At 40.5% G+C, this 24,124-nt stretch overlaps 3 protein-coding genes across 3 annotated transcripts in view; 1 reads left to right on the top strand and 2 right to left on the bottom strand.

Annotated features, from left to right (window-relative positions):
* Positions 1-1,872, bottom strand: part of LOC145433759 (ATP-dependent translocase ABCB1-like) — a 41,271-nt gene extending 39,399 nt beyond the window's left edge. The window contains exon 1 of the mRNA XM_080310959.1: positions 9-1,872. Within this exon, the coding sequence (XP_080167085.1) occupies positions 9-40 (32 nt within the window). The 5' untranslated portion in view covers positions 41-1,872. The remainder of the gene's footprint in view (positions 1-8) is intronic.
* Positions 1-24,124, top strand: part of LOC145433757 (prefoldin subunit 6-like) — a 134,908-nt gene that overhangs the window by 93,192 nt on the left and 17,592 nt on the right. The window lies entirely within an intron of this gene.
* On the bottom strand, positions 3,280-23,483 carry LOC145433746 (ATP-dependent translocase ABCB1-like). Its single transcript, XM_080310947.1, has 27 exons — positions 23,116-23,483; positions 22,933-23,056; positions 22,675-22,874; positions 22,050-22,190; positions 21,885-21,989; positions 20,261-20,432; positions 19,911-20,035; positions 18,667-18,886; positions 17,542-17,724; positions 16,995-17,111; positions 15,372-15,584; positions 14,718-14,898; positions 13,931-14,128; positions 13,369-13,475; positions 12,420-12,513; positions 12,183-12,361; positions 10,340-10,550; positions 10,121-10,270; positions 9,902-10,007; positions 9,701-9,841; positions 9,099-9,255; positions 8,840-9,037; positions 8,178-8,290; positions 7,107-7,200; positions 6,900-7,046; positions 6,300-6,469; positions 3,280-3,538 (listed from the first exon to the last, which is right to left on the bottom strand). Exons 1-27 carry the CDS (start codon positions 23,145-23,147, stop codon positions 3,505-3,507), a joined length of 3,912 nt encoding a protein of 1,303 aa, XP_080167073.1. The 5' UTR covers positions 23,148-23,483; the 3' UTR covers positions 3,280-3,504.

Below are 24,124 nucleotides of genomic sequence, written 5' to 3'. Positions count from 1 at the left end.
CATCTTACTTTCCGTTTAGCGTAACGGTTGGCTCACCCATGTTGCAGGCAGTTTTCGCACGTGCGTTTTGCGAATATGCTTATTGCCTGCCGCTCTACAATTCTGCATATACGGAAATAGAAATGCATCCAGTGAGAATTTGCAACAGCTTGCATAAGATAAATTGCTGAATTTGTGCTATTCTTGGAATGTCGCGAGCCCCCGTACGGTTCTGGTTCGTGTGAACACAAAGATAATTCCGAATACGAAAGAGGGGCGAACGTTCACACCATCCCGAGCTACTGCGCCTGTATATAATTCTTGAATTTTCGCTATATTAATATAGGCAATTGGTGTTCAAGCGCACGAAACAATCATACCCGATGTAGGCAATATCGGAACATCACAATCGCAAGTTCCATGTCCCAGTTAGGGTTGCATTTCAAACAAGAGGTATTTTAACCAGATGCCAATTGTTGTTTTTATTCGAAAGTCGTATAAGTATGTCAAAATTGTGTAAATACTTTCGAAAAAGCGTGCAGTATGAGAATTCTGACGATTTCCACCACATTTAGTCGACTTATATATACGAGATGGAATTGTGTGGGAAGCCTCGAAATCGTCATCGGTTTAACAGTTATAGGACTTAGTTATATATCACTGCAACGGAATGGATGTTATGATAATAACCGCCGACCGTAAATATACTGTTTGGTCCGACAGGGGTCGTAAACATTTTTATCACTCTCAATCCAGTGTGGCGTCACAATAGAAGATTCGTGACGTGGATAAAAAATATTTCAAGCAAGGGCCGTGTTTTAAACATCATTGTTTTAAATGCTACCGGTCCCAGTTGTACATATCTGATAAGCAGTAACGAAAAAGTTGGTAAATGGGATAACAGAGCCTTGCCTACTACCCTCGCAAAGATTGTCAGGTAGGGATAGCTCCGGGTATAAATTAAAGATTAATTAAATGTATATTGTATATTTATATTCGATAACTGAAATACATATCTTCATCGTACGCGATACATAGAATGCCAAAATCGATACATAGAATGCGCAGAAACCATTTCATTTTAAACTCAAGACACGGATTTGGGTGCTGTGGAATATATATCGATCGTGGAACATGAAGTAGGCAGCATCGGACATTAATAAAGGGATGTCGCGAATATCAGGAAATGTGTAAAAGTCAGTCTATTTAACCTAATGTCGCTTCGTAATTACGAAGCACATAGCCTATGTGTAGGCTACTACTGTACGTACATACACACCCAATCAATCATACTGCTAGGTAGCCCTTTAACCGACTAAACCTAGAAATGGAAATGACTTGTGAAATAATGTTTAATAAACCTAAAAACAGCGAATTCTAAAGTCATTTCATTTCATACTGGTGTCTCATCCCCATCGTTTTACGCATTTACAGCATCGATGGAATCTGATACACTTTTGAATTTACATTGACGGTTTCCGGTAAATTAAGTAGCATCAACAATAAATTTTCATTTTTCTTGAGCTCAAGCAGTTCAACTAAAACCTATTACAGACATAGGTAGCATTCCAACACGAATTAGTTGAACCATAGCTTTGGTAGCGGCAATGGAATTTGCGACGAATGTCAATTTAAAAAAAACTCGCTCACTCTTTTAGGATAATCGATCAAAAGGGATCATCACACCTTATAGCCATTCATTAAAATCTCAAATGAGATATCTGTACCCTACAGGCAAATGACCGGCTGCTACTTCCGTCTGCTATCTACAATCCACTTCCGGGAATATATGCTGTTACTACCAGTAGGCACTCTGCTCAGTCGCAATCGACGCGTTACTGTAACGATGACACAAAATGCATATAAGCCAACAGTACTCGCAGCTTACTATCATACCTACGCTTACATATCTAAAGTCAACGCTACCTCCGTTTGATGTTTTGTTGCGCTTCTAGTCTATTTATTCATAGTCGCAAGAGTACCATACCACAGACTACTCTTCAGTGACATCTAGAGTTTCGGAGACGAACATTTTCCGTAAACGTAGTCACTCTTCCTTCTGTAGCTTTCAGTGCCAGCCGATCAACTGTTTTCGTACCTTCTACCATAAGACTACGACAGCTCACTGAGTTGATCACAAGTAGGCCTACTGAACAAGTTTAATAAACATTGCGTTGAAATATAACACGTTTCTTCGTTTCGTGCAGAGATATCTAAAACTCCCTCGTTTCGCGATAAGCAGCATTGTAAATTAGCTGTTGTAAAGGCCCAATCACTCGTAATTTAGGGACCTCTCTGTTTTTATTGTAAAGTCAGTAGGAGCATGGCCATGTTTTTAGTAGGCCATGGTAGGAGATATCATAGTCGATAGTTATTAAACATAACTAGGTCGAGGCGTCTGATTTTGCGTCCAGAGAGGCCGTTCATATCTTTCATTTGTGTGCCTCGGACTCGACTTTTATCAAAATACGCAAACGTAGTTTGTGTAGCATTAAAAAATAGTGTATTGAGCGTAAAAGAGTTCTCCGCCTCGATTATTCGTAATTTCACACCACTCACGTCATATTCGTTTCTGTGGAAGCCGACCTGATAAAATTTGTTGCTTCGGAATTGAATCTAGTTAGTTGGTTGTAGATTTTCACAAGTCGTTAGTAGGGCTGGGCAAAATCGAGTACCTGGGTGATTCGATTCTGAGTCACGTAAAATGCTTCGAGTCGAGTATCACTCATTATGACGTCACAACCGAATGTACTATGTCAAAGTTAAAATATGTACCTTTTATGCCACCACGAAGAACATAATGCCTCTTATCCGTCACATTAAAGATACTGTGGTATTTTTTCGACCATCCCGATTTCATTGCACTTCTTGACAATGTGGTGGGATGATCATGACTTCGGAAATGTGTTATTTCCAGTAACGTTCCTAGCTTTGTACTATGTCTCGTATGCTGAGATGCCGCCAATCAAGGTTTTAAGGCTTCCTCATTGGAAAATATTACCAAAACTATAACTCTCGTTAGTAAATTAACTTTCAGTTGCGAGGAGCGTATAATTTCAGTATTCGAAAAAATCGTCTTTTACTACTCGACTCGAATCATCAAAATTAATACTCGATTCAGATTCGAGTACTCGAATCATTGTGCCCAGCCCAAGTCGTTAGCTCTAATTACCCATGAAAACCAAGTAGTTTTGCTTCCCTGCGTGCCGAACTTCTCACAGGACCTTCGCACGTCCTTTTTCATAGAAAGTCAACCGCACACACATGCTTCAATCGTAGACGATGCAGAAACAGACTTCATCAAAACGAGAACCTTTTTTTTATTTCTCAGCAGCAAGTTTCGTGTGAACTCATAAAGACATCATATAAGATTGAGGCGGAACAAAAAACACCAGGGAAATTTGATCGGCGTTACGCCGATCCCGAACAATAAATACAAGTAAAATGCGAACTTCGTAACTTGGTTAAAAACAGGCAAAACGTATTGAAAAATATGGTGGTGACACTGGAAGCCGATGGTGCTGCTCAGTCGTCGTGCGTTAGCTGTGCGTTAACAAGGCTGAAAAATAATTATGGTCAATAATCCGAGTGCTGTTCGTTGTAATATTGCGAATTGCGATGCAGAATCTTATGAGCCCGGCTTAGGTAAACCCAACTCAAGTTTGCTAGGATGCGAGTATGGATAACTACAGGGTTGTAATCAAGTCACGAGATTCCGAGTCACAAGTCAATCTGACACTCTTGGTGTTGACTCGAGTGAAGCAGAGTCATTTTCAATTCACCACCGAATCCAAGTCGGCGTGCAGGGGGTCGAGTCTGAGTCATAGTGTTGAGACTCGAGTCCGTGTCCCGGTTTCATCATCATCATCATCATCATTGGTATATTAGCAATTTTATCAGTTCAACACACCACAAAAATGCGATACAATGAAAAGATAGGAAGGTGTCGAAGCGACTTGGAGTAGTCTATGGACTCAGACAGTCACCTTGGCCTAGGCGATGTAAAGAGGAGGCATGCACACTGAATGAAAAGTAAAGAAGATAGTATAGAAAAAAGCAAACGACAAAATTGGGGTGGCATGTCAGTCGTGGTCCGGTAATCTTGAGGATAGACAAGGTCATTGTGCTTCCTATTCATTCCTATTCGGATTCATAATATACCAATTTTTCTCACTCATAATACTTTCCGGCCCTATCTTCAATTACCAGTACTGAGCAGTGTTGGGATGATTCGAGTCATGACTTGACTCGAGTCAGACTAGAGTCACCTTTTTCGTATGACTTGACTTGACTCGAGTCACTTTGCTAAAATGACTTGACTTGACTCGGCGTATCAGAAATGCGGATTGACTCGTGACTCGGAGCAAAATTCACGAGTCAATTTCAAGTCATCAAGTAATCGGTGTCGGTAAAAATCACTGTATCTTCCATATGTTCGTGAAACGCTGTTGTAACCCGTGAGAGCGACCGATCATTCAATGATCGTGTGTTTTACTGAGCCTCCGTTGTTTTTTCACTAATAAATTGACAACAAACGAAGTGATCGAAGCTCACAGCTTGCGTTGTTGTAAACTAATAGTAAAGTAATTTAACAGCAAAATATCCATCTCTGTTCTCTGTTCTTACCTTAGCCAAACATCTTGTTTTATTGAAAATGAATTCAAATATAGCTTATGTACTCCTCAACCATTGGCGCAGGCTTGAATTGTATCATACCAATTCTTTTCTCTATTTTGGCTGGTAACTATAAACTGAGGCTGTGCAATTACTTACGTAGTTTCACAGTTCTACGTATATGTGAGCGATACAGCGCCTTCTTGCGTGTACTGAACATTTAACTCTATATTCGTACATCGGTTCAAAATCAATGACCACTCAATCTGTATTTCAGAGAGCTAGCAAAATGCAATGACGTATTCATGCCTCATACTTCGAAAAGGCAACTTGACTTGACTCGTGACTTGACTCGACTCGACTTGACTCGAGTCACCTCAAAAAATCGAGTGACTTGACTTGACTCAAGTCACCTTCGAAAGGCAATTGACTTGACTTGACTCGAGTCAAAATGTGCAATGACTCGAAATGACTCGTGACTCGAAGGTAGTGACTTGATCCCAACACTGGTACTGAGTGACCAAATACCAATGTGGGAACTTTACTATTCTTCGAAGTCACAATGAAATGCCTGTCTTGGCCGTCCAAGTCTCGAGGACAAGTCGAATCATGCACAAATTGACCAAGTCGAGTCATTTTCCGTATTTTAGAACATAACTCGAGTCGCCAAAAAATCGCGAGGCATTACAACACTGCATGACTGAGTGTCGGTAATCCAATACAGGCATCTCGCTGCAGATTAGTTGGCTCCAACCAAACAAGCAATGATTTTGGCTAGGATGTGATAAGGAATGCTGCAGACGGACTGAGTACGACTAGGCAACACAGTCAATCGAGACGTAAGTAGTTTACTAGTAGCGTAACAATCACCGTACAGGGATTTTTACGAGTCAATTCAATTATCATCTACTTCAATTCTAGATCTGGTTTCCTATCCCGAGAGAGATTCTCATAAAATTGCCGCTGAACGCATCCCCTCTAACCAAGTGTTCAGGTTGAGCTGTTATTTGCTCGGACAAAGTTTTGCGACGGATATAGCCAGCCGCAAGTCATATTGAATAACCAAGGCACTGCGCCGATTTGTCTTTAGAAGTAATGACATGACAATTCCATTGAGCTTAGACACGCCTTTTTTAATTTTGCCCGAAATATGGTCAAACTACTGTCTATCTCAAAGCTCAATCGAGCTGTCGTGTCGTCTTGCAGGAAAGGAAAGAAAAGGACATAGTTTATTTTTGTCCTTGATGTTTTTGCGGCATATACGCCGACTCATGATACACATACACACGATCTGTGCATATGCCATGAGCGGATGATGTGCATATGCCGCTGGACAAGGAAGTGCAGAATATAGCCTTTACGGCTTTCTAAGTCATGCACCAACCCTCCATGCTATCCCAGTAATGCATGAGCGCCAAGAAGGGAAGTAATGGATACCAGTGTTACTAACAAGGTCTTTGGTCTGACCCGGCCGGGGATTGGTCTGACCCGGCCGGGGATCGAACCCACGACCTACCGATCAAGAATCTGGACGCTTCACCATTACGCTATCTTGTCGGCGGCTTGTTGCAGCTTAAATTTCAATCTATATCTTTTGTTATAGTGAAGTCAAGAAGTTAATTGCAAATTCTGCGCAGCAAAGCATACAGAGCAATCCATGCTCAATATTCAACCCAAATATAATCGTTATCAGAATAGATCATTACCTATAATATGCGGCACGTTTCTTGAGAAGTTCATCATGTGTGCCCGTTTCCACAACTGTTCCATTATCTACGACTGCTATGATGTCGGCGTTTTTAACAGTGGACAGTCGATGCGCGATGATTATGCTGGTCCGACCCTCTCGGGCTTTGTCGAGCGCTTCTTGAACAATCTAACACAAGCATGGTATCAAATGCTGCACCAAATCTGGACACATTGATGTTGGTATCTGGAGGTGGACAGTTACAAAGTATTTCTACTTTTTGTAACACTACTTATTATGTTGCCCCTACCGACTAGACTAGGTGAAATAGCCCCATACCATGGTAACTGAAGATATTTTCAAAACAAATAAACCAAACATAACTGATAGAACCATACAACAAACTCGAAACCCAAAATTAACCCTCAACCCTAACCGAGCCTGAAATATAAGTCTGAAACAACGACAAACCTCACTTTAACCCTCACCACATACGTGAATGTCGCATGCTCCTTTGTCCAGGGACCAGTTTTGATATGTCTTGAGAATCACTACTTCTACTTGAGTACGACTTTGACCATCTCTGATGATATCTATACTTATCTCCCATGTCTGTCACCTTTTCGCTCTCAGTATCTAACGCGGACGTGGCTTCGTCCAACAACAATATTTTCGGTCTCCTCAGCAAGGCCCTGGCTATCGCGATTCTTTGCTTTTGACCCCCGGATAGCTGACCTCCTTTTCTACCGGCCTTCGTGTTGTATCCCTTCAAGATTACGCATAATCGATGACGGAAACTGTACTGCGACATTAACTTGCAACATACGTCTGGTAATGATATTACAAAATCGTGGATGTTAGCTTCTTTGGCAGCTTGCACTACGTCTTCCTGAGTGTGTTCCTGGGCTCTATCGCCAAGTCTGCAGAAAAGAGTATACTTATTCGGATATGCTTATGAAACAAACTTACGCAGCGGTGGTCACAGTGGCCATAAATAATACTCAAGAACAAGATACTATTTTCAAGTCATTCGAAAACTACATGGAGTAGAAGAAAATGAGTGAATGAAAACAACTCAAGTAAAAAGATTTAGATTTTTCAGACATTCAGGCACAAAAACGGAATGACAGATGTGCAGTTTTTAAAATTATATTCAGAATGCGTTCATCAGTTTTTACAGCGATTTCGGTCATCAAAGTGATGAGACTTTATCTCAAATAAAGCAGCTGTTGCAATAGAAGTTAAGTAGAAGTAGTTCAAAACGTAGCCACTTAAGTAGCTTAAGAACCCCATTCGAGTACTCCAAGACAGTAGAATTACTTAGTTACTGACCATGACCACCTCTGCACATAGAGTAGGCAGAGATTTCCCGGTAATTGAAATAACAATGATAGAATTCAAGGCTGAAATGCATGCACCATAGTTGTACATTAGGGCTCTTCAAAAATGACTTTTTTTCTCAAATCTTGATACTTGCTACTTGATAAAATTGTTAGGTTACCTAATTTAAGCCTACACACCAAATTTGGTTCAATTCCAACCAGTAGCCGCATTGCTACACGAGAAGAAAGTTTCTATTTATTATCTGAAAATAAATAACAAAAAATTTGAAAATTTTCTGTTCACCCCATGAAAGTGTTAGGGTGTCTATAGAAACGATGTTCACCAAATTTTGTTGAATTCCAGCCAGTACAAGCGGAGTTATTGCCGTCGAAAAATTTGGATTATGAATAAAATAGTATTTACGGTGACCAATTCTTTAATTATTTATTATAGTGGTGACCACCGTAAATACTATTTTATTCAAATCCAAATTTTTCAGCGAGCTAGACAATTCATCAGTGAATTTATCCCTTCAATATTAGGGTTCCGAGCACATAAATTCCTGCACACTTACAAGATATTCTCCTTGATGCTGAGATTGAAGAGAACCGGCATTTGAGCGACGATGCCCATCTGTTGGCGCATCCATGTTACGTTTAATGATTTAATGTCTGTTCTGTCCATCAACTGCGAAAATCAATTAGCAAATTTCAGCAAATCGTGAAATCACAGTAATGGTTAGCATCATCGGGTTTGCAGGCTGATGAAATGGAGGAGAATTGATGTATGATAGATTTATAAAGGATTTACCACAATTTCCCTGCTTAGCCTGACATTGCTTCCAATTTTATATCACTTGCTACTATCACATATTTATTCTGGTCTTTCTGACCACATCATGTAGAGACGGTGTGCTTGTTTGATACGGGTGTGATCAGACTGGTTGACCTGAAAGGGCATTTCGATCCTATCCAATACCAAATAATGTGTATGCCTCTACTGTGTATTATCATTCATGCTGTCAGTTGGTCATTTATTTTGTTTGGATGAAAAATATACAAGTAAATAACAAATGACAGCACGATTATATAATAAATTCCAAGAGGAAGCACAATTGCAATCGTTACTAACTCCCATAATCGTGAAACACAATTGAGACCTCTGAATTTACGGGCGAGACACATATTGTGAACCAGGACGGACCTACATAAACGATTCAACTTGTCAAATACATACCACTGTGCCTTCATCGGCATCGTAAAATCTCTCGATAAGTTGTACAGAAGTTGATTTTCCACACCCAGACTGTCCTACTAAGGCCAGTGTCGAGCCGCTAGGCACTTCAAAATCGCATCCTTTCAAAACTAGGGAATCCTGACGCGTAGGGTAGGAAAATTTGACTTTATCGAATGCAACTGATCCTTTACAAGCAGCCTGTAAAATAGGATTAGGGGAATACACACTATACAGTAGTTAAGGAAATTTCACCACTCACCGGCTGAAGGCCTTCATCGCTGTACGCGTCAATTTCAGGCTTGCTGTCCAAAAGCGCAACCATTCTGGCAGCAGAAATTTGGGCCTCGGCAATATCCGGCGCAAAAGAGCTGTTCTGACCGACAGCCATCGCTCCAAAGATAACAGCGGTTAACACACTGTCCCGAGATAACATCACATAGATTATTAGTAATGACCCGTATTCTGGCACACTATATAGTATCAGTTCTATTCTCAGACTCCGTAATAATGTAGCTGCCCGTTTATATGATACGAGACATGCATTCCGTCAAGCTGTCATTTATTTCAGTGCCGACTCATACGCACTAATCCCATAGCGATATCACTTAATATTCAAGCTAAATCCAATTACTTAATGAATATGAAAGTCAATTAAAGATGAGAGTTGCTGAATTTGCACATTAAAAAATATGCAACACGGTGGTAGTAGCGTCATAGGACTTGACAACTAGATCACAAATACCCAATAGTGCATCAGTACTTTGTAGTTTGATTATCTGAGATAGCAAAAATAAGCATGAAGAACACGAAACCCGGACAGTTAACATGATGACAGCTGAATGTAATGGAAAGAATGCTCACATGAAGATACTTTCAAAGTCTTCGCCGTTGTATTCAACGAGATAGAGGCCCAGACGGAAGACGCCGGCGTATGCAAAGTATATCACGCATTGAGAGAATCCGTAACCGAGACCCGTGAAGAGGGCCTTCTTATTGGCGTTTCTGGCAAGAATAAGAAATACCGATAATGTAATTCTCATTCATTTGTTTCATCTCGCATACCGGGCGGGTATTTTCAATTTTTCTTGGTAAAGATGAAAAACGGCTTCCTCCTTGGTCAGAGAAGCGACCGTTCTTATGTTGATCATGGCTTCGGTGGCAATTTTACCTGAATAACGGAGTCGGTAAACGTTACGAGAAATAGCCAACAAAGCGTCGGGCCACCACCAGATTGCATAAAGAGAAAAACCACGATTGAGATGAAGTGTGTAAAGCACTCACTGGCTTCTTCATAAGCCGATTTCTCTTCTTCCGCCTGTCCCATCAAGAGAGACATCTCCAAAAATCCGCCGATAATGAGAAAAGGGACAAACGCGAGCGTACACAGTGTCAACTCCCAGCTGTACGCAAACGATATACCGAGAGCAACACCTGCGAAATTGGCAGTATCTCGAATGATCAGAACAAAAACGATTGTGAACATGAAGCCTCCGCGCTTACCGAGTGAGCTAAAGTTCTTGAGCATCGTGCCTATCCGCACGCCGGTACATCCATGTACTCTGGCTGCGTCTGTGGCAAGTCTGCTGCACAAAGCACCGGTGCTGTGCTTGTGATCGTCAAAGTAGGAGATGTCCTGTCGGAGCACGGCTTTGAAAGACTTTTGCCTCAAGCGAGTGGTCAATTCCATTCCTGATTTCGAGAAAAACGTGGCCTGGACGGAGAAATAACAATGTAAGTCTATTCTTCATTCTGAGCACTGGTTACGCATTCACTAAGTTTTGAAATGCGCAATCAAACTAAGATGGGTCATCGCCAATGAGTCGTACGGGGGCAATACAGGCTAGCTGGATACTAGTGAATTTGGCACATGGTAGATTTTCCATTAGAAATGTAATAATCCTTATTATTATGAAAATGATGCATCAATATTGAATTTGAAAAATAATGTTTTATCAAAGTGAATGGTGATATCCGCCAGGCACTTGATATGTATGCATTACTGTATACGGATTGGGGGTTAGAATACACGTTAGGGCAGGGGTGGGCAAACTTTTTAGCTCGCGGGCCGCATTCAACATTTGAATCCATTCGTGGGCAGCACTATATGAAATTGTGATACTAAGCCAAGATTCAATATTGTTATTTGATTATATAGTGACCGACAACATGGAAATAATCTATATGTATTTGTATATTTAAAACAAACCAAACATTGATGAGATGATAACGTACACGCTTCAGAAACATTGACAAGAATTAATATGCTGGTCGTTCTCATTGTCAAAACTAGGGATGAGGGTCGGTTGTCACAATTCTTAAAACTGGTTGTAAATTTGAGTCTGTGAGCAGCGATCTGTTCGTAGATTTGCTGATTGTACTTTTGGTTTAACTCCAGGACACACAATGCTGACAGCATCATAACCGTGTTACCTTTTAATGCGCTTCTACGATATATAAATTTTATAAATAAAAATAATTCTACAAATACAAAAAACGAATTTATCGAACATACTCGCGAATCGGCTAATCCAAATACAACACAAAAAGTATTAAACTTGCTCGCGTTGCTAATCTAAAATCACACTTGTGGTCCGAATCAAGTCGTTTACGATTCACTTTCTGTAATGTTTAGCAATTGAAAGCTTTCAAAACGCATGGGTCGCGAGGTCGGGCTATCAATAAAAAAAATACTACGGTAAGAATATAACTAAATATATTAAGAAAAAGTTTAATCAAGTACTCAAAGTAATTTTATTTTTTTGATTTTATCAATATTTTTACGTTTATTGAGGATTTGGCGGGCCGTAGTTTGCCCACCCCTGTGTTAGGGTACGATTAGAGACTGTCAAGTGCCGAAATCAACACTTACCGAATTCACTGGTAACCAGCTAACTAATGCAATTTAGCATTGACACAGGATATTTCTGGTCCGACCCAGCAATGGATCAAGAACCAATCAAGGAAATGGACATTCGATCACTGCGCTATCTCATCGGGCACTTTTAACAAAGTAACAAGCTTTTTGCAACCAAGGAGGCGTTGCGGACTGATGTACTCAATGTCATGATTTAAATGAGCAAACCTACTATAAAATGTGTCTTCTCTAATAACCTGTGAGAGTATCGATGTCAACCTCTTACGGATTGCCAACTTACGGGTACTTAATTCAACAGTAGTAGACAGCAGTTATGCATGAGTCTTTGTCCTGACAGCTTTCACGCATATATACAACGGCAGTTGCCTCAAATAAGTACAGGTATATTCATCGGATAAGTAAGTTCAACCAAAGTGGGTTTGCTCATATCTTCAACCACACACGCACTATCTTCGGGTTAAAATTCACCTCCAAAGTGTAACTCAAGAATGCCACCGCCCCAAGACCCAAAAAGAGCCCGGCGTACAAAATAGCCAGCCGGTTCTGTTCGTCCAGGTCCCCCTCCGTGAAGATCGTGAGAATGGAGGCGAAAAGTATCGAATTGAGAGGGTCGACCGAGCCAGAGATAGCAGCGAAAATGCATCCGACTAAAAAACGACACAATGGCACATAGATTCAGAAATGAACATTTCAAAATTCCCTCACATATGATATAAACGGCTTCCGGCTTGTTCATGGCTAATATCCGTTTAAAAGGAGCGTCAGGAAGGTCCTCCTTCTCCTCTACTTCGTCCTCGCCCTGGAACGGACACAAAAGCAGTTGAATAGTATATTCAATTGTATATTGAAGTTCTGTATTTCCAAGAAGCTCTACAAAAGCAGTTGTTCAAGTCAATGAACATTCATGAACATACCTCTATAATAAATGTGTACTGTTGGTTGATAGATGTTGGTTGCATAATCTCCTACACATTGTTAAATATCTATCTTCGTATGCATAGTCCGTATAATATTACGGTGAATGTCAGGATAATTATATTCTGTTACCTACTTCACGCTTGTTAGAAATATAGTCTCTATTTATTTCTTTAATATCATTTACTATATGCAATATATTCCTTTGTTTTCTAGGCATATAATTAAAAATGGTTGCTGCATGTAGCTGTAACTGTGCATGCGTTTAATATATGTATCTGTATAATGAGTCATAGTTTGCATCAGCTATTATTACGGAAGTCGACCGACTCTGAAGGCCTCTCGTCTCCAACTCTATACAGCCATTTCGTTTTGTATATTTTTTTGGGGGGTGTGAGGAATAAAACCAATCGCTCTATCTACCAACCCGAAAGGTTCTATTTACTGCTCTCTCCAATTTTCAATATACCAAAGCTAACAGGACAAAATATACTGAGACTCCGACTCAACAGCCCTGATTACAATTAGGCTATACGCAACGATTACCATAACTGGTTTGCGATACGAGATAAGGGTTTACACTGAAAGGGGCTTGATAAATGTGTATTTTCCAACAACAAATAAAAATTAATGATGGGGTCGATATCAACATGAAGTTAAAATGAGATAATTATTCGGTATCCAGACATTATCGAACGGGTTTTATAATCAATGGCTGCATTACGTCAAGGTGACTTACTTTATCGCCACTAAATCCGGCCAAAGACGACGTAGATTTTAGATTCTTTGCGCTTCCCTTGGCCGTCCCTTCAAGGGAATGCGACGAAACAACGCTGCTCTTTTTCTCTAAATAAAAATGAAAAATCTTTTCTGCAGGCCTGATAAGCGAGCCTGTTTTCATTGATAAATATAAAGGTTTTTGGTCGTTTATTTTCGTGTGTGCCATTGAGGTGCATTTGACGATGGAGACAGGCTGGTTACAATATGTACTCAACTTCGAATCGAGTATTGTTTGAAATGATTCGACTCAAGTACGTCTGCAGCAAAAAATACCAAAACATCTCCAACGCGATATATTTTCCCAAATCGTTTATACCATTGTGACATCACAACAAGTGGGACACGAATACTCGGGTATCCGATTTTTCCCAGATCAAGTTATCAATACAATCAACTCAGGACAAGTTGAATGATAGCTCATAAAAGTGTCCCGAATTTATAACATGTTCAATTTCTATCGCAATCGAAGATCACCACCGATTGACATTGATTGTGAAGAAATGGGGGAAATTGATACGCACCCGGTACATTATCTTGTTTCCCCGCATCACCAGCCTTGACAGTCTGCATGTTGACTAAGTTGGCATACACTCCATCCTCTAACTTTAGCAGCTCCTCGTGGGTGCCTTCCTCCATCACCTTTCCCTCGTGGAAAGCCACGATTTTGTCGGCGTTTCGTATCGTCGACAATCTGTGCGCTATCACCACAGTCGTGCGTCCTGTTGAGACATAGCGTCACGTGTAATATTACTATTTTCGCGTTTCCGGCATCCACAGGATGTCAAAGTAGTCAGCATTGCAACTCAAGTAGAAGTAGTAGAAATTGAAAGGTCTGAAGAGTGTCTTTGCAGTCATGTCGGAACAGATATTCAGAGGTAGTAAGGATTGCCACTTGAGTAAAAGTAGAAGTAAAGCCGTGGATCTCTATAGATAAAAGTTCTGAAAAGTAGTGAAGTAAGTGGTTTCAAAAAGTAGATTTGGTCGGGGGGTCGAATACTTTCAGCAGTTGGTCAGAGGTGGCTACTTAAAATTGCACGGCGTATCTTTGCGACTAAGGCAAAATGACACTGCAAATAAGTGAATTTTCAATATTATTTTCTGTTATCATGATACAGAGGCTTTCTCACCCAGACACTATGACAACTTCACTCGTAAAAGTGTTGCAAACCTAGCCCGAATTTACTTTCCATTTTCAATATAAGTGATAAAAAGCATAATGTTTCGCCAAAGAACTTTAATTTGATATACAAGCAGTCTAGTAATCGAAGTACTTCGTGACCGACCCTTCTGCAGGCCTCACATTATTACCGGCGGAGGCTTTGTCCAACGCGGCCTGTACGACAGATTCGCTTTCCGTATCCAAAGCGGACGTGGCCTCGTCGAGCAGCAGCAGAGTTGGATCGCGTACGATTGCTCTCGCGATTGCGATGCGTTGCTTTTGACCACCACTCAGCTGACCTCCGCTTTCACCGACAAGAGTGTCGAATTTCTGTGAGAAAATAACCCCAACTCAAGCTAATTCCAATCCTTACCTAACCTAACCAAAACTAACCCTGGACACTAATCCTAACCTAAGCCAAACAAACCCTAACGCAATGGATTTTAAACGAATATAAGGTCATCACTTTAGCATAGTCCTAATCAAGGACTATGGTCATCTGGCCTAGTTCATGCCTAAAAAGTTGCCCGATGATTGAAAACAAGTCAAAATAACAATAGCGAATTAAGTCAACAATAACGACGGATTTATAACTAAGGACAATGTACTTTTATAGTTTATAGTTGCAATTTCAACATTAGCCATTCATGGTCCGCTGAAAACTAGCCTGCGGACCCCAGGTTAAGAACCCCTGCCCCAACGCAACTTAACCCGTATCAGACCTAATCTAATCCCAGCCCTAGCCTAAGTAAACTCCAACCATTCATCAGGAAAAATGACTCACTCACTCGACAATGGCTCACCTTAGGAAGATTGACGATAAAATCATAGGCGTTTGCCTTCTTTGCGGCGCTGATAATTTCTTGATCGCCGACGCCGCTGCGGCCCCATTTAATATTTTCTCCGATGGTGGTGTCGAAAAGTACGGGCTCCTGCGCGACCACGCCGATTTGATCTCGAAGCCACTTCACGTTCAAGTCCTTCACATTGTTGCCGTCCATCAAAACTACGCCTTTCTAGATTCGAACGGAAAAATAGCGTAACGGTGGAGCATCGGGCTTCTTGATCGGTAGCTCATGGGTTCAATCTCGGGCCGGGTCAGATCAAAAACCTGATCAGTAAAACTGGTTCCCCGCTCGGCGCTCAGCATTACCGGGATGAGATTGAAGGGTGGTGCAAGAATTAGAAAGCCTTACAAGGATATTTCTGCGCCTTCCTTGTCCAGCGGCATATGCACATCATGCACGCACAACTTCAGTGTTGCCAGCCAACAACTGCTGCTGTTTCTCTATTCTTAGCAAGCTACTTAGTAAGGACAGACACTTTCTACCCAAGAATGTAGGAAAGTATCTTTCGTTATAATACAACAAATTTTAATTATTTCTACCATAATGCGTGATGTAACTACGGGAATTCTTCATAGGTCCAGATTTTGTTAATATAAAGTTCTTTCATGTAAAAATTTGTCAGTTTTTAAGTCAAGTTTTTTCAGGCCAAACTACTTCGTAAGGAGAGACAGTTCCAACCAGACATGACGATAAGTAGTGCAATTCCAACATTATGTGCGCTAACACCTAATTTACATACACGAGGGCAAAATTTTGTCAAAATTAAGTTTTTAAGGTCAAAAAATGTCAAATTTTTTATTTTTCAGGTCATTACTTTTCATACCTCGATTTTCCACTTTTGCTTGAAGTAATTTCGGCATGTCTTGGAAATAGTTACAATATATCTACTTGTACCTGGTTAGGAATTTACATTCGTTTTACTTCGACTTAAGTACCAACTACCAATGATGACTACTTTGACTACCTCTGACTGTTTATTATCGAAATTGATAATTTGTGACGAATAACTTTGAAATTATCATCCGACTGCACTCGAAAGCAATTTCATCTCGTCCGACAACTCAAATTGGCCCAGTTGAAGCATTTATCAAGTTCCAAGACTTTTATCGCTATATGATTCACTTGCACCATGTGTCGCATAACTTCTTAATTTTTGGAATTCATCCGCACAATTATTATTCTTAGTGACTGACCATATATCATATAATACCTGACATGACAAATCCTTATTTGTGAACTGAGATCCAGCGTAAGCCAAATTCCCCAGGGAATGATGGCCACCACATCTGCATTGAAGTACTCATATAACACCATATATAAATTGATATAGTCAAACAAATTGTGAAGTAATTCAACAACAGGAATCAGAAACCACTGCAGATTAAGTATATGTTAAGAGATCAGGCATAGATTCCAGCATTGTAATGAATAAATCACTCAATAGTGTTAAAGCAAACTGAAAACAACCACTTCAAAGAGGCAGTAACTGTACAGCGAACAGTATTTTGCATCATACAATCAATGTAAGCTGATAAAGTTAAAATGACGAAGGTGGATTAAAGGTTGCCACAAGCATACCTGAACATCGTAAAATCTCTGCATAAGACTGACACATGTGCTTTTTCCACATCCACTTTGACCGACAAGGGCAACGGTCTGACCTTTGTTCACGGTAAAACTCACGTCCTGCAGAACCTGGAGGAACAACGACCCTTATGTTACCCAGAAAGCCTGTACTGATTAGGCTCCAAGCAGAAATTAATTCTTAGCTTTAAAATGTGAGTTGAGTTGAGTCAAGTCAAGTCATTTTCACATTTCCATCAAGTCAGCAGTCGGGTAAGTCTGCGAGTCATATTATCTAGTCATCAGTCAACAGTGACTTATTTTTACGACCTTACTCGGACAATAGCCATTTAGGCAAATGTTCGAGTCAACTCAATGCGAGCGTTCGTTAGTCCAATTTGAATTCTGTATTGTCCCTCTTGTGGAGTAATTTTTGCAGTCTGGAATAACACGACTTCGGGGAATTGCTGCGTTCAAATTTTGAACATGAAGCTGGTGCGCATCCTTTCAAGTAAGACATTTGCAAAAAGCTTAACCGGTTTGCAAATCGATAAAATATTACCTCCACGTCCGATCGGGATGGATAGTGGAATTCAACATTCTTCATCTCAATTTCTCCGCTGACAGTGTTAGGTTTCATTCCCGCATCCGAGAAGATGTCGATCGGCGGAACTCGATGTATAACTGAGAAAATCTTCTGGCCAGCCGCCTGGGCGGCGGAAAAATACTCAAAATTACTGCCAGCCTGGAAATAATGAAATCGTCGGAAATATATTCTTGTACCTTTGGAAAGATTGTATAATTTAATTATACTGCCAGCATAGCTTTGCAGAGTATTCGGGTAAAATTTATGACATAAGCTCAAAAGACTACACAGTCCGATGCAATTAATAATAATAACTGGACTGGACATTAGCAGTGGATGACTCATTTGAGCAGCAATCTCATGTGACGGCACTACATCTGACGGTGTCACAAAACACATCCACTGAAATTACGGTGAAACGAAATGAGTGAAAGATACATGTTCATTAAAAAAGTGTAAGCTGCTACCGATTACAACTCAAGCACACTCGATTGGGCAATGGGTACAATTATAACCAAGCGGTTCTTAAACTTTTCAGACCGTGACCCCAATCTAAGTTTTAGGGGCATGTCGCGACCCAAGGCCTCACGCATGAAAAAGAATACATTATTAATATTACTATGCTACGTTTTACGGGCATGTATGATATGGAAAACGCGCAGACAACAGTCGTTCGCAACGCAGCTGTATGAAACATGCCTGACGCATGCGATTTCAAATTAGAGTGCATCATTTTCCTCTGCGGGTCGCATTCTTACTGCATTTGTACTTCTGTCTACTCAGACTGCAAGGACTGGAGAGAGAACCATTGTCGGACTAATCTAATGATGAATTCAAACCAATTTGCCTATTACAAAGGTCGGCATGCGGCTTTTCTAGGTGTCTCGCTTATTGGCTACAGTACCCAACACGGTGACCTCGGAAAAGCACAAGCTATCTGCGGGAAATCGCGCAGAGAAATTTTTATTGCTGCATATTCACTCACTCATATTACATACTTGATCGATCTCAAGGTGTCGCGACCCAAAATGATACCATAACCCATACTTTGAAAACCCGTTATAGCACCTTGATCTTACAACCGTTCACCGTACAACTCACCGTTCCCAGTGAAAATGCAGCGATTAGAATGCAGAAGAAAACAACCATCATGTCTCCAGCTGTGAGCGGGTCACTTTCATCGATGACAAGGGTGACTCCATACCAAAATGTGATAGCGTAAAGTGAAAACATGGTCAGATACATAAAGCCAAGACTAACACCGGAGACGATTCCTTTCTTCATTCCCATGACCTTTGCATCACCCAAGCTCTCTGAATACCTGTAGATATGGTATTGACCAATTCAATTCTTCGCAGCAAACTGTCACTAGTGACAGCAGCTTCGTCGTTATGACCATGCATCAACACAAAAAAAACGCAGTGACATGAGTAAACTTGTCCACAAGCTGTTGATTCATTCATATTTAATGTATTCATCTTCAAAATGTATGTGATGACCAAAACACAATACAATACAACACAACATATCCCCAAAACACAAAACAACGTAGAATTAAGATGTTGGAGTTGCTATTTACTGCTTGTAGCGTTTTTGATCCCACACAATCTGAGAAACTTGGAAATTGCAAACAACAGATTGAAGCACACACCACACAGGCAAGTGGTTGGCGAAATCTGATCCTGTCCAAATACATCCTACAATCTACATTATGACATATTTGCTTCAACATTGCCACAGTTTTACTTCAGAGATATCTGGATCTACAACCGTACCGATATTGATTAGGTAAAATTTGTATGTATATTGTATAATATTGTGGAAACTTTTATATCACGGGCTGCTGTGCATACATTGCTGGGGAACGAGCAAAGTTCTTTGTGATACTGGCGCACAACTCCATTTCATATCCAATTGTCACTCCGTATGAAGCTCGCAAGTCCGATATACGATGATACGGTTGTTGACATACAATGTTCTTTCCAATTCTCTACTAGTTGCTGACGATTACCCCTGACAAGTGTCAGCCGAAAATATTCAAATCCGAAATATTCAAGTTGTGAAGTGACTCAAACTCCTGTTGTAAAGTTCAAAATAGTGATTCTGTCACGTACTACAACAGGCTACTACAGAATTGAATTTGCTACTCGGACTCTCAATCAAAATGTCGTCTTCCCATAGCAATCACATTAACACATTTCCTTCATCTGGAGAGTCGGATGAATCTTTCAAATCGATATTCGCTATTTCATCTGGCCATCCAAGATGCAAGGGGCAAGTGCAATAAAATGCTGTATAACTTTCAATGACATCCTAGTACCAATCGAGTGATAGTTGATCCATACCTCTCATACAGCTTGTCTTGCATCCCAAAAGCTGCAACGGTTCGGATTGATGAGATCGTCTCTTCAGCAATAGATCCAGCACTAGCATATGCATCCAGTTCCTTTTTTGTGTAATTGTTAGTGAGCTGGAAATCAATAGTGCAAATTAAAGTACTAGTCCTATTCAAAAATTGCGGAATTTTCCAGCAATGAACAATTTGGATTCATACAATAAAATACAGGTGAGATCGCAGTAATTAGTTATTTACAAAAATAAACATAGGTTTTTATAGCCTACACTCATTAGAGAGATTGGGCATTACTTACTTACGACATAGTAGACAAATAGAATCGAATGACTTTCAGCTTACCGTAAATATCAATCCTGATGACAGCACCAAAAATGGAGAGACCGCTAAAGAAACAAGTGACAGTTTCCAAGAATATATGAATGCGATCACCAACCCCGCAAGGACCATGCAAATATATTGTATCGCCAAAGACACTTTATCTGCCATTCCATCCTGGATCTTCTTGATATCGCTGCAGGAGCAATCGTGTTATTAGTGAAAGTGACTATAAATGGATTCAGAAAAATGCCGCCTCAATGTAGAGTAAAGCAACGAATAACTTCCATCCCAAGATTCGAACAGAAGATTGCAGTAAAGAACTGCTTAGTGATTATTGAATATAGTAAACACGGAATAAAGCATAGTCCAGTTATGTTGTTTGAACAGAAGTGAGATTGACTAATGGCATATCAGAATATTACAATGAAGCCCACACATGTTGTTTGTTTGCAAAAACGATTGTAGAACAGTATTTCGACAGCAATCCGACAGTCATCGAGAATGTCCAGATTGTCCACATTCAAGACAGAATACATGCAGCATGTACTGAATGAATAGGCTACTGGGGTGCGTTTAAGATTACCGGATCACGATCCGACATATCAATTTTACCTACACATGCCACTTAATTTTCATTGCTAATCCATTTTCTGTTATCTTCCGCTACCTTTCATTCAGTGTTACAGTATTATTTAGATCAGGGGTGTCAAACTCAAATCACGTCGCGGGCCGGATTCAAGCCTTCAAATCGCTCACGGGCTGAACCAGTCAACTGATTCGAAAATGTTACCTCATGGCCCTGCTTCTCAATTGAATATACTTTATTTTCACGCATATATAAACAAACATCATATCACGGAACATACGGAGTTTATGAGCGAACAATGGAATTGGATAAAGTACGATGATTGGGCGGTTGAATATACTAATGAGCCGTTAAAACAGTGGCGGTAACGACGATATGAGTCGGCATATGTCTATGCTGTTTTTGCTTTAGCCGTAATCTGGCGTTAGCCATGTGTGTGCGTTGTGAGGAATACATTGTGCTTCATTATTATTAAATCGCGATTCGGGTTTCTGTAGATTCCGGGGACCTTTTGCTTTGGAAGTGACACAGCAGCGCGCCCACAGATATTTGAATATTTTTGTCTAACCAATATATCCTCCATGTAAACTGGATATAACGGTTTCGCATTGGCGTTTTCGATTCCGTGATTAACTACTTGTTGTTCCATCTTTCCATAAAACTCTAATCTCGATGTGCACTTTTTGTCTTCTCGAATTGGGTGTCAATGTGACCGACTTGACTTGTTCCAGGGGTAACTGGAACTATAGTGAAACCACAACTCCACAGTCTTGCTATAATGTTACCCATAAATATACTAACATTTGCTTTCTTAAGGGATTATTTGATGGAAGTGTTTCCTTAAAACATCTCGACATTTGTTACGAACGTGCTGGATATGATGAGCATTTTTACAATCTACCCAGAATGGCTTCGCGGGCCGGATGAAATAGTCTGGCGAGCCGGTTGCGGCCCGCGGGATGTATGTTTGACAACCCTGATTTAGATGATACCGAAGATGATATGTCCGTGTGGTGCTTAGACAAATCAGAAGAAAACTTTCTTAAATGAGAAACTCACTCAGCCAACCGAGCGTTGAGCTCTCCTGCTGATGTGACATCATGATATCCGATGTCTTGCCGCAATATGCTGCGTACGTATGCCACCCGTATCTTTTGCGATTGTCTGAAAGACAGTCTCAATTAAACCGAATCGAAAGGCGCCAAAGTTAAATATCTCTCCTACCTGACGGCTTGAAAACTGAACGTACTAACTTGAAGAGAGGCGCACAGGAATGCTCCACACGCAATATACACAAAATAGTAAACAAATTGTACACTATTGGCGGTCAGATTTTGTACATTGTCCAACTTTTGAAGGAACTCACTGAAAATGCATAGGGTATATTTCATTATTAGCCATTCTAAATCTACTACAAGAACTGGAATAGCAGCAAACTAATAGGATTGAAGAAAATATAGGTTTCACAAGTACAGATGTTCCAACCCATTCTGTCTGCGGGGACTTTTTATGGTTAATAAGTCTCAATATCGCCCACTTGGCTCAAAAGGTTTCTCGGGCTACGGAAAACAAGCTTGTATGAAATTTGGATGAATGTAGACACGAGCGTACACACAAGTTAGGACACCTATTTTCTTCATTAGGCCTACTAATGCTTTTCGAAACAGCTGAATTATATATGGTTTCAAACACACTAAAAACCAGTTCGTGGCGAGATAGCGTAGTAGTGGTACCCTCGGCCTGGTGTAAAACGTTGAATGTAGACGAAAGACCATGAATATCAAAAACACCGATACTACAAAACTATAAATTTTGCTAGGTAAGCTAAACATCTGCAAAGCATACTTACGTCTCAGTTCCATTAAACAGACCTTGACCAAAACATGCAGTGTAACTGAAATTGCATGCGGCAAATGCACCGTAATCTGTGAAGGAGTCCGTCAAGTCCCCAAAAAATACGAACATGACAGGTAAACCAGTTCCATGAGTTGCCGCAGCAAGAGTCCCAATGACTATCAGAAAATAGTCTACAAAGTTTGCGAATGAATACTGAAATCAAGGATAGTTTAAACGATGCATATCTTTTTGCGCGTAACCAAAAAAATACCAATTTGTAATATGGAATCGTGTCAACAGTCTCTGTGGCTTTCTTTGGCGAGGTGCCTGAATCTTTTTGTTGTGACGTGGAAATGATTTTTCGGCTCGTATGATCGGTATTGTTGTTCTCAGCTCTAGAAATAAATAACAAGTATAACATAATAAGAGGCTGAAAGTATCAATCGATTCTTACTTTTGTGTGAGCTTGTTGGATGGCTCACCCATTATGTTGCTTTTCGGAGAGTAAAGATGCGCTCAAGGACATGTAGTAATGAGTAGTGAGTAAAGAATGCTTTTCAAAACAGTCGTTGTCGGCTACTTTTCGTTGAAGTACTTCGGCATGTTCTGGGAACAACTATAAAGCCATAACCAATAACCATAAACGACCGGGGCCACTATTTTTATCTGCACAAGACCATTAATTTACAATTTGATGGACAAAACACAACGCGATTAAATGATTGGAGGATGTTGGAACCAGGGCTTTGGAGCAGCCGTAAATTAACATTGCTCCAGCTCCGGAGCTTTCTTCTATCATACACTAGCTCCAGCTCCAGCGCCGCATTATTACCACTGCTCCGGCTCCAGCTCCGGCTCTGAAAACTATTGAAGGTGCCTGTGTAATGTGCATATCTGGGGTGGGCAACCCGCGGGCCATATGCCCATAACGAATTAAACTATGCAGTATGCACATTGCACATTTACAGGTCACAGTGCTCGATAATCCGGGAATACTAGAGTATCAAGCAGACATCAAGAATGAATTTACGAAACACATTATTACAAATTGGAAATCGCATATCAAATCAGTAATTTGTCTCCAACATAAAATACCATGTGGTCCTGACATCGCATTGAGTCGCTCGCACCGCGACAATTGTTCGCTGAGTGTAACGGCATTTCGGGTTACTCTTCTGCTATCCCCTATTCACGCTCGAAAATCCTTACTGGCATGAATGACGATCATGCGCACTAAGGAATTCCAATTCGCATGCATAATTGCATACTCACTAACAGTGTTCAGTTTCGCGGCCCGATTATAGAACTATCACGAAAAAAACAAGTATTTGCTCATCCGATTCATAGCAACAATGAGATGGAATTTCTCGACTCGTGCTCGTCATATCGACATGTGCAACGAAATCACGTTTTTATCCTCTCTCCCATTTCGCGTAATACATAGTGATCATTATTTTCGAACC

The sequence above is a fragment of the Botryllus schlosseri genome, chromosome 2, assembly GCF_051294905.1.
Source record: "Botryllus schlosseri isolate E-star chromosome 2, Bs_hap1, whole genome shotgun sequence".
In the NCBI taxonomy this organism is placed as follows: domain Eukaryota; kingdom Metazoa; phylum Chordata; class Ascidiacea; order Stolidobranchia; family Styelidae; genus Botryllus; species Botryllus schlosseri.
The sequence above is the reverse complement of the archived record's forward strand: the minus strand, read 5'-3'. Positions and strand labels throughout refer to the sequence as shown.

Bases quoted from the DNA above. Each gene is read 5' to 3' on its own strand.
- LOC145433746 (XM_080310947.1), bottom strand. From the start codon at position 23,147: ATGGGTGAGCCATCCAACAAGCTCACACAAAA. The intron at 22,191-22,674 runs GTAAGTATGCTT...ATGCATTTTCAG, and splicing joins CTGTTTAATGGAACTGAGAC to TGAGTTCCTTCAAAAGTTGG. The intron at 3,539-6,299 runs GTAATGATCTAT...ATTATTTTTCAG, and splicing joins AAACGTGCCGCATATTATAG to CCTTGTTAACGCACAGCTAA.